This window comes from Colletes gigas, unplaced genomic scaffold, assembly GCF_013123115.1.
Source record: "Colletes gigas isolate AHSC1104 unplaced genomic scaffold, ASM1312311v1 Colletes_gigas_Sc00011, whole genome shotgun sequence".
NCBI classification, from domain to species: Eukaryota; Metazoa; Arthropoda; class Insecta; order Hymenoptera; family Colletidae; genus Colletes; species Colletes gigas.
The window spans coordinates 2,185,714-2,201,084 of NW_025106640.1; the positions used below are offsets into that span (position 1 = coordinate 2,185,714).

Here is a 15,371-nt window from a genome sequence, read left to right on the forward strand (position 1 = left end):
TTCTGCCTCAATTTATATTTTAATATATTTGTCACTTTCTTGGCTTCGTGTACAATTACTATGCATTTGTCATCGCACGACTTGGACATTCTATATACAAATTCGATCGCGTACTTTGAGGAGCCTCGACAGAACTTTGTTGTGAGGTATAGTTACCATAGCAATTGGACATTTGCTTGGTTCATATATACATATAATCGTTATACAAAGTGTTTTTTGAGATATCAAAATTCTCTTGCGCCTCTGCTCTTTAGATACTTCTATTTTTATCTTTTGTGGTTATATGATTTCAATGTATTGACTGTAAATTAAATGTGTTGATATACAGAGTGTTCAGCCATCACTGGGAAAAATTTTAATGGGAGATTCTAATCGACGAATTGGTATTCTTTATTTTCGTCCTATTTTGGCCTCCAGAATCCCCCATTAAAATTTTTAACAGGGGGTGGTTGAACACCCTCTATGTATAGTTTCAATGAAAACTCATCGAGTGAAACCCAATTTTACACACGTTTATTAAAGCTTCCTCGATACACTTCATTAATCTTCATTAGCACAACCTCATTAATCCTCCCCACGGCTACAAATAAATCCACGACGCCTGGCGAACCTTAACAAGAATGCCTGCACCAACGGACCTCACAACCTTTTCTATACACTTGATAAACGACAGTGTCTTCGACGTGTTACAAACATTTCTCAACGCGATACAATGCCGGCATTGGAAGATATCGCTTACATTGAATGCAATGTAATAATTATATATAAAATAGAACATTTTGGAGATAACGCTCAGATCTGTACAACCGAGAAATTACACATTCATCGTGTATACATAATATGTATATATAATATATATATATCTCTATTACGTAAATCTATATAAATGTACATACACGTTAGTTTGTATCTTTACATATGTGTTTACAGATTGTTGCGCAAACCTCGCGGGTGAATAGTTAGGATAGTTGGTCGCGTGGATGTAAACGAGTATAACCGTGAACCGCGATGATAAAGAAGAATAAAAAGAGAAAAATATATTCAAAGAGAGACGAATTCGAAGTTCTCGAAGTAATAAAATTATTTGTCGTCTAGATGCGCAATGACGAGACTCGTGAGAAAAAAAAAATAGACTTGAGATTCAACGGACAGGACGTGTTACATTGTCGTATGCACACTCAACAATTGCTCGGTGCATTATTATTCCTGATAAAGGAAAAACAGTGCATTCTCTCGATACTACAGATGGCATGCCTAGAATGCTTCGCACTGTACTCGTAGAATTTTTTAAAACCGATAGTATTGAAATTTTTCCATTGATTAATACCAATATTTATTTACTTAAATAAGTAAACATATTTGATTGAGCATCTATTGCGTTCTACACGAGTACAGTGTAAAACATTCAAACCGCGTAACAATTATCCGAAAAAACATTCTGTACAGAATATGTTGAACCTGTTTGGTACCGCGTAACAGTTTAGCAAAATCCCTCCTTATTTATTTACATTTATGTCACTACGTCGCTCATATTTTCAATTAATTTGCTTACATTCTTTCTTAATAGTACACGTTAATATCATTACATCAACACCCTATTTATATCTTTGATTAATGCGTAACCTTATCATCTTTGATAAAAGACACGTTCTCTTTACCTCTCAGTTTCATTCGATTCAAGTCGATATCTATTGGTGGTAGTATTTTACAATCAGAATATATACGGTGTCAATAAACATTCGTAAATGTGTATCCGGTGTATTTACAACCTTCTCTAATTAAAGTTCTTTACGTTTCTATCGTTTCCCGCCATAAATAATATATTATTATTCTACGACGATCCGTTATTCCTCATCAGTTTTTGGCATAGGAACCTTTTTCGACTCACGCGTCCTCGAGCTTCTTTCTAATCAACGATACTAATACTGTTCGTTTAAATTATGCGAATACGATTCGATTTCATTTCAGCACTTAAGATATTTCTAACAGCGCACGTTCGTACAAAATGTACACGTATACGCGTCGTGTTTGAGAATCACCACGTTTGCCAACTGCTAGGAAGTAGTGTCAGCTGGTATGATTACCGTTACGTTTTCGTCGCTCTGAAAGTAATCCTGTCGGTATCTGTGCTGGAATACTATCACATCAAGCTTTACAATCTGTTCCACGGCTGACAATTTCAATATTTACATGGGTCGTAATGGTAAAATCACCTGCTTCGTTCGCTCGATGTAATTGAATGTTTCGTTTCTCGTTAAAAATTTTGATCTTATCTAAAAACCGTTATTGAAATATGAAAGAAGAACCTGATAGTGAGAATAATACTCGTAGCTACCTTCCCTCCACTCGCAGCCCTCGATTAAGGTAGTCGACTTTTATGACAGCGAGTAAATACACCTTTGCAATACGTCTGAGAACAATTGCGCAAAGTTTCGTAAAACGACACAGTAAAATTCTCCACTTTCCATCGAAAGTAACCGCAAAACGTTCCAAGACACAAAACCATGCCCGGTTCACATAAAATGCTTCTACAAAAACGTGTAAATTACGAATTAATACATAATTACAGATTCTTATATACAAACATACAGTCTCGTCATGGAATGGTATGACAATATATTATCACCTAGCTTAAATACCCTTACAATTGTTTCTTTGCAACTATAATACAAGATTATACTAAAGATTCATATTACTGGCGAATGTTGAACAATGTCGACGATGGCAGAACAAATGATGAATCCTCGGTAAAAAAAAAAAAAAGAGAAAAAAAATTCGACGCGTTGCGATTTAAAATCCAAAGAATTCCGCTGCGTGTGAAAATGTTTATTTTCCTGATTCGTGTAACAATCATGCACCAAACAACACGGACAAGACGGATAATTAAAATGAAAGATGAGATCAACGAAAACGATTCGCAAGTGTTAAGAATAAAAATGACCGTCTACGTGTTTCGAGAGCTTTTTTAGCAGACTTTAGGAGATAGCGGAAAAAGAAATTCCTACCGAGAGAAGCTCAGTTCAGCGCGTGACTGTTTCTACGTCTTAGGAACACCCTACTGTTGACCGGATAGACTCTGGTCAGTAGTATCAACGAGCTGCCAAGGGCCAATTTAACGGGAGCCTGACGACCACCTGGTAGTCTGATAAAGACAGTGGCCACGGCGGCGACACCGTCGTCGGTTGGCTCGACTGCCACCGGTCTGACGTCGCTGTGAAAGCTGACCAATTTGTTACGTCTAGTTTTTCGCTGCGGCGAGCTCGGACTGCAGTCGTTCCCGTTTCGATCGTAAATGATGGTAGCCGAGGCGAATGGTCTCTTGGCCATGTGTAACATTTCGACGACGTGTCTTCTTCGCGCTCTTCGTACATCGGCTGCTTGTTTCGTTTTCCAAGCGACCACGCACGCCGCCAGGAATAAAAAGAAACAGGAAAAGAACACGGAGAAAAATACGAACAAATCGATATGTAGCTGATCCTGTCGGAAGAATATCATCCCGTAAGCAGCTCGACCATTTATCTTCGGATGAACAGGATCGATTGCCCTTAACGCGATATGAAATTTCGTTTGATGGAGCTCGTGTTTGTCCTGCGGTAATGTTAATACCAATCGATTCGTGAGATTCCTGACGACCAAGAACGTGTTCCTCTTCTCGATCGTTAAAAAAGTGGCCAAACTTTCCGCGTAGCGTTCCATTACGATGTATTGGGGGCCGGTGTTCCAACTTGGTTCGGTGGTAGTGCCGTTAGATGCAAACGTTTTGTTTGGATGGAATTCGACGATCCTCATTATGCTACGAGTGTGCTCGTCCAGCCATATATTGTGTGGATCTTTGCGCCATACGAATCTGTTGTCCAATTCAACCTGTAGGTAATTACAGACTGATATGAAACTCAAAATTTAATATTTTACAGTGAAAAGAATAGTTTTGAAAACGCACGTCTTGGTAGCCCGTCGATGAATTTAAAGTAACGACAAAGGAATCGTCACGAGGGCTGAGGAATAGGTCTAACGCTCCTTGTGTTACGTCCACCATGACTCTGATATCGACATTCAGGAAACGAGGTTGCACCATGTAGAATACCGTCTGGCCAGGATTTAATGGTTTTGGTTTCATTTTACACTCATCTGTAATCGATGAAAAATGGCAGGCTGGTATAAGAAACGCGTACAAGCTCGTGAGAGACATTGTAATTCATTATTGGAGGTGTACGAACCATAAGATCCTCCAGATAGAATAGAATGAGACAATTTGAGAAAATTAATACTTCGTTAAAGTGCAAAGTGCACGAATAATAGGAGTTTATGTAATGGAGAAATTTATGATCAATTCAGATGTATTTAAAACATGAACGAAAGAATGTATGTACTTGATCACTTATCAAAGTACTTACCTATTAATTTGGAATCAAAACACATCTTGTTGTCGACTGTTACTGTCTTGTAACACTGATGACCCATGATTGGTTTGCCGGCATAATTCTCTTTGCATTTACTGCATTGTACCATCCAACATGGCGGGCCGCCAGTATTTGTATCCTTCATAGGCCCGCTGGTACATGGCTCACTTTCCGTATTATTACCACAATTGCACTTTTCTCCCGTTACAGGATCGCAAGTAAATCCATGCCCGTGACATTCACAACTGAAAAAATATTTTATTGAAGTAATATATTGTATCTAGTAAACTATTTAAACGCGGTAATATTTATAAAAATACTAACGGTCGACACACATCGTGCAGATCTTCCGTTCCTCTGAAATATCCAATCATGCATTCGCCACATTTGTCACCTTTCGTATTATTGCCACAATTCACGCATTTCGCCTTGGCTACAGGACCCTCGACCAGCTGTTTCTTTAACAATTCTATCGACATTTTGTTAATAGAATTTGGATCCTGTAAAGAACAATGATTCTCACGATTTGTTTAATTTTCATTTATACTTTCAATAGGCGAAAATAAATAAATTACCGGCACGGTCATGCTCTCATTGATGCAAATTCGTGTATGCCCGTTGCAATATTCGAGGCATGGTACGCATTGTCCATTGTCCGCTGGATTCCCAACAAATAAAGGTAAACACTTGTCACATTGTGGTCCCATCGTGTTATTATGGCACTCTAAACAGACGTCCAACTTGTCTGGGCCCTCGCAATTACTATGGCCGTTACACTGGCACTGAATGGAGCAATTGGCACCTACGTAACCAAAATCACAGCGGCAAATATTTGGTTCTACACACGTTCCTCTGACACAACCTTGCGTGCACATTGGTACACAAATTTTTCTGAAGATAAAATACATTGTAAATAGAAAAAAATAGAGAATAATAATTTAAGGCTTTGCCGTAGTTAAACGATATACCAATCTCACCTTCCAAACTCGTTGAACGAGGAGGGCCTGGAAATAAATATAAATCGATCAACACATTGCTTATTACACTTAATTTCACAAGAGCAAATAGAATTACGTTTCAGTTTTATATCCATCGCCACACATGCACTCAAACCCTTCCTCGGAATCGAAACATTTTTCACTCTTTGGGGAGCATGTATGGTGGCCATTGGTGCATTCGTTTTCCGGCGGGCATCGCACGTAATGCCAAGAAAATACTGGCTTCGCTATTACAGCAGGAATTAATGGACTCTTAAAAGATATTACAAAATCGGAGGGCAACGTAGTCGTGAGTGCTGTAAATAATCGGAAATGAACGTTGTTAACTAAATCTAACGCAAGATGCATAAAATTAACGCAACGCATATTTAAATAATGTCGTCAGTATGCAAGTTATTACTCACGCGGTTCCGTCTGAGGAAACTGTTGATAATATAGCATTTCACACGTTCCACCAGCTGGATGATCTGCAGGAGCCTCCAACGAGCCCTCGGTGCATATCCCTTGACCAGTTGTGTTAGTCGAATTTAAAGAACACCATCCACAGTGTGAATGCTTCAAGCATGTGCTGCATTGCTTGAAAACGGAACATGGTTCGGGACAATGATCCATATCAGGGCTGCGTAGTACCAAACCACACACACCACCAGCGCAGTAAAGAGGCTGATACGACGGAGAGATACACTAAAAATGAACGAACGTGTAGCATAACGTTTCAATTATTTTAGTTTATTTTTTTATTCTAATGAACTTGCTTCGTTAAGTTGTGTTGACCATCTGCATTCCCGCCATCCACCCTCAGCGCCCGTGCCCTTCAAACAACTTTTACAGTCCTTATGATCTGCACACCGTTTCTCGCATTGCGTGCTTCCAATTTTAATACTGGATCTCTCGAAGGTATCATCCGGTACGCAGTTCCAATCATACACAGGTTCGCCTGTTACCGCGACTCCCACTTCGGCTAACAACATTCGCAAAACGCGTTAAGAATTAATAATAAACGCTGTCGCGATCTAATCAGCTTTTAATACTTACAAGTCTTCGAGACTTGCCTTGTCCAAACACAACCTTCATCGAGCCTGTTGCATTTCTCACAGTCACTCGCTGGGCACTGACGTTCGCCGCATTGATTCACGTCCGTCACCGATATTTGCCTGATACTGCACTTGTTTAACTCGTCGCAATCCTTCTCGGACGGTATGCACGTTCCATTTTGACAATTTGTGCACCATTTGCACACTGGATCCTCGTTTATGTAGTATGGCCACTCTGCCAAGCATTCGGTGCAAGTTTTAAAATTCTGACATTTTCTGCTCGCCATCCATTTCGAATCGCAGAAGATTCCGTTTGATCGTTGAGCTTGAGTGACATTGATATCGCATCTGAAACGAAACTAAGTGTAAGCGAGTTATTTGAGTGGCCTATATTTAATTAAATGCACAGGTTTACCTATCATCCTTATTAACGGACACTTCATTAGAGAAACAAAAGGAAGCATTATTCCCACTGATGGTAGTAACAGAACAAAAAGAGCATCCAAAGTATTTTCTGCAAGTTATTTTGTCCGTCCAGAGATTACATAAATCTTCAGGTATATTAATGAGAGTAACGTGACTTTTAATTCCCCCATCAAAACCACCGACCACATACACAGCGTTGGATTCTGGATCAGCGTGAGTCATTGCATGAGCATATGCTGGCGGCGGTGGACTCCCAATAACTTCCATATCTTTTGTTATCAAACGGATCCATAAATTACACGAATATTTGTAAGCAATCAGTGAATCAGAAGTGTTATGGGGATTTTGGCGACCACCGAATATGACCATGTATTCATCAGTCGTAACAGCGGAATGAAGGAACCTAGCTTGAGGCTACAATAAAACAGCACTATTACAATCATCCTTCACAACTTTGGAACGCTAATGAATAAATAAATATCTGCTCACCAAGCTGTTTCCATCGGTAAGATCATCGTCGAACGGTGGAAGTACGGACCAAGTGCGAGTTTTATAGTTCAACGCGTACAATTTGTTCGAGATGAAAGTCCGATTTATCGCGTAAGTGTATCCACCAAAAATATAAAAACTATCCGATTTGCTATGATACACAGTGGAATGACCATAAACTCCTAACGGTCCGTTTCCAATTGTGTTTATCGTACTCCAAGTTTCCGTTTCCAAATTAAATTCCCATACTATATCAAGGTATCCATACTTGGGGCTAAATCCCCCGATCAGTATCAGGCTCTCAGATTCACCGTTTCTGCGTAAAGTCAACGTATGGCCGGCCAACGGCGGTGGTTCCCTTCCCAACTCGTTTTGCATGATCTGCATCCATCTTTGATTCTGTAGACTAAATTTCCAGAAATCGCTGAGTGTATTGTTTGATAATCCTTGAATGTTCTCCTCTTTCATCGACAGACCACCGTAAACGTATATTTGTTGCCTGCTGTGAACTATTTCGGTCGCATGGAAATATCTGCCTTGAGGCATAGAGGCCTCCGAAGTGGATTCCACGGTGATGGGCATCCATGTGTTGTTTTTAGTATCAAAAAGTCTGATATCGTTCAGAGGACCATGGCTGAGAGAATAACCCCCGAACATCCACAGACTACCCCTTCTATCGGCCACCAAAGTGTGACCGAATCGCGGTAGGGTTTTTCGCAGATGATCCAAGTGATCCGCCAAGTATTCGGAATTGAACAGTTCGGTAAAGATCAATTGATGCTCTTTGATCACAATCGAACAATCGTGACCGCCGTATCCAGGGGTACAAACGCAGCGACCATAGCCCTTATCACAGATTCCTTGCTTTCTGGACGAGGTGCAGTTATTGGGGCATAATTCAATATCGCAATTGATACCCACGAAACCGGCTTTGCACAAGCAATTCCCGCTTCGACATTCGCGATTCCCAGGACAACTGTTACATGTCATTATTATGTAACTTGCATTGAATCCCTCCACCTCGTCCAGTTGCTTATAGTGAACGGTGAGGAATCCAGACTTGGCTTCCACCGTTACAGGATAGTCGGTGCTTTCTGTACAATAAACGCCCAACAGCTGACTCTGATGACTAGTAGACGACGAGACAAATTCGGGGAGTCCGTCGTACACGTAAACGCTGTTCTCTTGGCAGCTAACGTTAATATCGTCGTGTATAGTAAACTGAATTACGCTTTGCGTCTCAGAGAGCATGTTATCCGACGAAAGATCCGTCTTTGGGCTGACTATCCAGAGACACTCCCTCGTCGGTGACTCCCCGAAATGACTTTCCCAGAGTGACAATTGCGAGTGTCTGCTACCGAGGCCTTGCTTGCCAGCTCCTTCGCCCCCTAGCATACCTCGCGACATGCAACCATAATAACACATTCCACCGTCTCTTGGATCCCCGTAATAGCCCTTCTTGCAGCGTTGACACATGTCGTCCTGCGTGTTGTCGCGACAAAAGCATGCACCGGTCTGTCGGTCGCAGATGCCCAACTCTTTGTTCCCGTGTTCGTTGCAGTTGCACTTCTTGCATCCTAGCGACGTTGTGGCGTTACCGTAACTACCAGCTTTGCATTCCTCGCAATACACGCCTGTCGTCCAGTCCTGACACTCGTCGCAGACACCCGGCCCCAGCACGCAAGTGGAATGATTGTAACAGCCGCAATTCGTTCTGCAATCCGGCCCAGTCCAGCCAAGGTAGCACTCGCATTTGTAATCGGGCGCCTCGCTGCAGTAACCGTTGATGCATTTCTCGTAGCAAGTTTTGGTACAATTCTCTTTACCGTCGCCGTTGAAGCCTCTTTTGCACTGGCAGCTAAAGCTACCGTGAGTATTTGTGCACAACGCGTTCTGATGGCAATCGTGTAGACCCAAGTCGCACTCGTCGACGTCCGGGCACTGAGCGTACGCCCAACTGGATTCGTCAGCCTCCAAGGTGCTGTTCTGATACTCGTTAACGACCAAGCTGCAATTGACGTGCGGTTGATTGAAATCTCCCTGCACGCATGCTCCTAAAATAGGGTTCTCCAGGCTGTAACACCAGCCGCAGCTCAGCGAATGCAGACAGCTGGAACAGTTTGTGTGCCGGCTGCAGCTTTTGCATTGATCGTTACCCGTCAGAGACGATCCAGATCTGGACGTTACTCCCATTAGACCGGCTTGATCCATCCATTCCCGGCATAAACCAAACTGATACTCAGACGTGTACACCGAGAAAGAGAAGCACTCTTGCGTGGCTTCGCACCACACGCACCTTCCACGCTCGTCTAAGCATTGTGTGCAGTTTGAGCGCTGTCTACACGGAATCGGGCAATGATCGAGGTTGACGACAGCGTTAGGTAGTCTGCCTATTCTCGCGCAACGAGCTTCCTCCGTCCACCACTCGCACAAGTTGCTACCCACGCAAGATTCGCAGGAGATGTAATTTGAACAATTAGCACAGGCTGAAGGTGTGATGGTTAAATAGTGCCATTCGCTAATCGGACTCCCGTCCTCGTCCCATTCCACGTCAGCTACGCAATGTTCCGTTTCATTGATCGAACGCGAGAGACACTTGTTGATAATATCGCACCAGCCACACGAGGAATCGGTTAAACAGTGAAGGCAATTTTTATACTGATGACATGATCCATTTTGATATGGCTCGAGATACTCGAAAGTGAACACCTTTGGATTCTCGGTCTTCTTATTATGAGTAATCTCCATTTTACTGGCGTACGCGTAGCTTGTAGTCACCATCCTTTTCGACTCGAAGTCTAATAAATATCGACCTGGCAACAGCATCATTTGATGCCCGTTTGGCCATTTTGTCGGAATGCACTGTGACGTCTCAGCCGTTAAATTAGCGACTAATTCCTACAAAAAGATGATAGATGTTATAGGCTTATTTGAACTGCCAAATTAATAAAAGAATGAGCAATTTACCAATTCCTGAGGGTCGTCGCTTCGCGATACATGAAGAGTTGCGCTATTGTAACTAACGCAGATCTTCAAGTGCTCCACCGCGCTGTCCCAAAAGTACTGTGGTGGTCTAAGGAATCCGATTAATCTAGCAATCATTTCACCGCCAAGGGCAGATTCTGTTTTTGCTCCTTGCATAGACGGAACATTAAAATCGACTGTAGTGGCGTTAACTATTGTTACCGAGTCTGGTTGACTAAAATTTACCGGAGGTTTATACTTTAAAAATGTCAGTCCCGGCCTTTTGTCCATTTCTCGACATTCCTCGACTTTTATTATTTCCGTGCCTTTCGGGCCCCACCACCCCGGTATTTGTAACGGTGTATCGTCTCGGAGACCGCAGACTCCATAATTATCATCTTTGTGATGACAACGAGCATTCTGAACGCACCAAGTGCAAGTGCCAAGGTTTAATTTGTTCGAAACGGACTTTTTCCCGTGGGCAGTTGTACCCCAACCTCCACCTGGTTGGCCGTGTATTAAACAAGAATGACAATCTCCAAGTGCAGGGCACACGCCTGGGCAGCGAGTTGTTTGAAGATTGGTCGTACAATTGCTACCGATAGTTCTACCATAACATATCTGTAGTAAATTCAAAGTGTTAAAAAGTAATTATGTTTTGAGGAAAACTGAGTAAACTTTGTGTATTAGGATACCTCATCTGCTGAGCACCAACCACATTCTGGATTAGCGGCACACTCCATTAGGCTTTTGTGTCTTGAACAGATCTGTTCGGGTTCTATGTAATCTTCGTCGCCCGGTGCTAGCATCGGTGGCAATGTATATGCAAGTAAATCTGCATTTACATTTCCATGATAACCACCAACTAACAACAAAGTGTTTCCATTACGTACGTCTGCTGCGTGCGCGAATACTCCTTGTTGTTTCGGATAACGAGAATCTAAACATGACAATAAACGTTTTCAAACATGAACAATTGATGTTTTACGTGATCCTTATTTTAAACGTTAATGTTTTAGCTTACCTTTATCATTCAAGCCTAATACATCGTGACTTACCCAGGCATGGCAGCCCAGATGATAAAGATACATCTGATTATCATAGCAAATTTCCTCTTTATTGTGTCTGTGAGAATAACCACCAAATACGACTAAATAATTCCCTGCAAAATTAATAATCATAAAATAATTCTGTATCAGTCATGTTTTATGGTAATTTATTTTACTAGTTCTGAGGTTGAAATATGTCACATGTGTTTACAGTAGTGCCCACTTAAGTGTCCGCGTTCGTTTAAGTGGGCATGCTTCTCAGAATTCAACGGAGATAAGGAAAGAGGATAAATGCGAGTGAGATATAATAGCTGGCACCCGAAATCATGGATACTTAAGTGGTCACTACTGCAGTTGGGATACTACGTACGAAAACGACATCTAATTACCTATAATATTACAAGTATGAAATGCCCGTTCTCTTGGAACGTAAGTGTCTCTTAGGTGTGCTCTCGGATAGTGAATTTCGGACCAAACTTTTCTGTCAAGTTGAAACACAAACATTCTATCTGATAATTTACTAAAGCGTGCTACGCTAGCTACTACTCCCCCATAAACTAATAAAGAATTAGTAGCACGATGGTATACAGTTGAATGTGCAACTACGCGTACGTCTAACTCTTTACCCCCTCGAGGATGTACTTCCTTCCATCTTTCTGTGGTTGCGGTGTCATCAGCTGAAATGAAAATAAATTTAATATAAGATATTTTCTACCTAAAATAAAATAATATGACTTAACATATACAAAGGTAAACTTACATAAATTCAATTTAATTTTATAGAGGCTTGACGAAAATTCACCATCGACTGTGCTACCGCCGAAAAGATAGATATAATCATTTGCTAAAGTAAGAGTATGTCTTGTTAATTGCGGCGGATAGAATGGGGAATTTTTAGCCCGTAATGTCCAAATGCTCGTATTAACATTGTAGTGCCACAGTTCGTTTGACAAAGAACCATCTTGTACTTTACCACCATATATAACAAAACCACCTGTAATTAAAACGAAATTGCAAATCGTGTCGTTGTATTATTTATTAACAATTAGACGCGCAACTGACCATCGTATCTGCAAGCAGCATGACCATAACGTGGACTCGGCTTAGGTAATTCGTCGATCGGTAGTTTTGTAGGCTCATCATTGAATGATTCATCTGTTGTTAACTTAGGCTCTTCTATAAAGATATTGTCTCCGATGGGATCTTCGACGCTCTGTTCCTCCCAATTCAATATGTCACTCTTTGCATTCGAAGTATGAAGGTCGCGATAAAGATCCAAGTTCCCGAGATTTCTGCGATGTCTAACACGATAAATAGCAAATAAAGTAACATCAAATTAATATTCAATAAATGTAAAACGTGCTTTATTTTTACCTTGTAGTTTGTGCGTATCTGGGCTTTGGATGTCTGGAATGCTTTCTCCTAAGATCATCGTTTCTTTCTATCCTAATTGTACTTTTGCTTGTTTCGCCTTTCCTTGCTTCTTGAACTTTTTGTTCGTGTTCTTTGTGTTCTGCTGTATTCCTAAATTCCGACCAACCGTGTTGCCCGTTTTCTACATGACCATGATTACGCAAACTAAAAGTATTATTGTTTTTAATACTGTAGAGTACTCTCCAAATGAGCGACGATCTGCGAAGACCGTACAATTCTTTTGTGCCTGCACCGATCCGGTCTAATTCAGTCGCGATGAGCATAGGATCTAAATATTCTGCGGACGAGGTGCCTTCTGTTATAAAAGGATATGTCACGTGTAAGAGATTATATAACATGCTGGTAATTCATATAATTATAATAACAAATATCGGGTGCTTACCTAATACATTACCATACGCATCTTCCCATTGACTTGTACTAAATTGATAGACTTCCAAATCGCTGAGTATGTAATTGAGATCATAGCCGCCAAAAACGTAAAGGGAATCAGTTTCTTTTATATACACTGCCGTATGAGCTGCTCGCGGCCTTAGACCACCTTCTGAGTGAGAAAGCCAGTACCACCTGTTTGCCGTACAATACTTGTACAGACTATTTTCATATTTAATAACTATATTTAATGGAATGATATAGTTTATAACATACTTGTTGCCTTTTGGATGAGTTTTATGCAACGAGCAAGATTGTCCCGAGTATCCGTTACGGCACTGACATCGTTTTAAACCACATTCTCCCCCATTGCTGCAATTGTTTGGACAAAGAGCTCTAGAACAATCTCTCCCACCCCAGTCATTTTCACAAAAACAGGTATTATTGATACATTTTCCATGATTTGTACAATTATTTGGACAATTTGTGACTGAAAATTCTGCATGGAAACCATCCAAAACGTAGTTTGTATCACTATACAATAATATTAACATCTGTAAAAGAAGAAATTTATTATTGCACGTTCTGGTGACTGTACAAGTATCATATCCTTCATTTTTAAAGGATCTTACATAACCAGATGATGATGTCACTTGCTGTGGTTCTGTTTTTCCACTGAAACTACCTAAGAGTGGAGATCGAAAGGAGTCTCCATCATAAACAAATACATAATCATAGCTACATTCTGTTCCCATTGTACGGAAACTTAAAGTAATAAATTGGCGACTATTGTTTGCTGCAAAATGTTAAAAATACATTGAATATAGATTGAATTAAAAACAAAATTATTATGAATATTGGAGATCATATTCACCTTTTATAAGCCATTCACAATGAGAATCTTGAGTATAATTTGAGCCTAACGGTCCATCGCTAATGATTCCCCAAGAATCGGTAAAAACTTTCCTTGTTTTATCACATGGAATTTGTTTTGGAGATGTTTGCGGAGCTAGTTCGAAGCCCCGCAATAGGCAACTCCATATAGTAATCCATACTGCGGTGGATGAGACCCACCCCATTACAATATCTTCGCCTCAATGTTGCTTGGTAAAATAAAGCTCATCATCCACGTTCATTGGAATATATTTTGAGCAATTATGTTGTGAGGAACTCATATAAAGAGTCATATCTAAAAATACATGCTTTATATTAATTGAGGATTTATTCCATAAAAGAATAATTTACTTACTAATAGAGATATCACAGGAAATTTAATTTTCTCATCACACAATGAATTAAAATTTCTAGCGATAAGAACAACATATGCAAGAACTATGATAAACCTTGTATTGCCTCCCCAGTAAACAGCACAATTAAAATAAAAAAAAATACGATAGAACACTTTTGCTTATGACCACAATGTATGTAGAATTGAATACTAATGGTTATGATTGTTGCAAGTAGCGTGCAATGAAATTTGTATGACGTCTTTGTTTATAAAAAATATTTATTAATTTGGTACCATGGAAACAACGTCATATCATTATGATAATGTTCAATGTACGTGGTGTCAGATTCATGCTATACAATAATAATGCGTGCATCGAGCGTTAGCGTAACGTTTATGACTATAACTTTCTACACTTATTGAAAAAAAAAAAAAGAGTATAATATAGTAAATGTCGGCTCACGTGTATTGCACTACGAAACCTATGGCGTTCGACGAAGAAAAAATTAAAAGCTGGTTACCACTGTTGCCGGCGAAACAAAGTCGGGGAACATTCTTTAAAGGAATAAACGCGAGAAAATCTCAGCTGCGATTGAATCAAAACATTATGTACGTATACACACATACACGTCAGAGAAATCTGCACCGTGCTACGCTTCGAGTAGTCGCATTCTCCAAACGCCAATTGTTCTCAAATAATGTATCGCTAATAACGAAATTCAAATGTTCTACTATAACGCGAACAGCGGCAAAATAAACGTGCTAATACGAACAGACGAGAATTATCGCGTAAACTCTGTTCGGCCTCGCCTGTTGACACCTTGACTACCCTGTATATGAGGTCAGGGTGGGGGTTCTTCGACCGCCATTAAGTTCCCCTCGTTTCGAACGCGGTCTCGATATTCGAAAGTTTCCAGGGACACTTCGATTAAAGAAACGTCACACACAGGTGAATAAAACATGCCTTTCAAGTAGCA

General features: G+C 40.5%; 1 protein-coding gene across 1 annotated transcript; it reads right to left on the reverse strand.

The window, feature by feature from the left end:
* Positions 1-529: 529 nt before the first annotated feature.
* On the reverse strand, positions 530-15,213 carry LOC122398193 (multiple epidermal growth factor-like domains protein 8). Its single transcript, XM_043397867.1, has 25 exons — positions 14,858-15,213; positions 14,041-14,355; positions 13,799-13,962; positions 13,443-13,720; positions 13,177-13,361; positions 12,735-13,089; positions 12,423-12,661; positions 12,121-12,354; positions 11,750-12,037; positions 11,336-11,473; positions 11,007-11,251; positions 10,315-10,932; positions 7,348-10,245; positions 6,848-7,272; positions 6,434-6,780; positions 6,154-6,359; positions 5,803-6,082; positions 5,475-5,694; positions 5,378-5,404; positions 4,976-5,291; positions 4,725-4,900; positions 4,395-4,645; positions 4,218-4,226; positions 3,941-4,128; positions 530-3,864 (listed from the first exon to the last, which is right to left on the reverse strand). Exons 2-25 carry the CDS (start codon positions 14,243-14,245, stop codon positions 3,016-3,018), a joined length of 9,141 nt encoding a protein of 3,046 aa, XP_043253802.1. The 5' UTR covers positions 14,246-14,355; positions 14,858-15,213; the 3' UTR covers positions 530-3,015.
* Between the last annotated feature and the right edge of the window lie 158 nt (positions 15,214-15,371).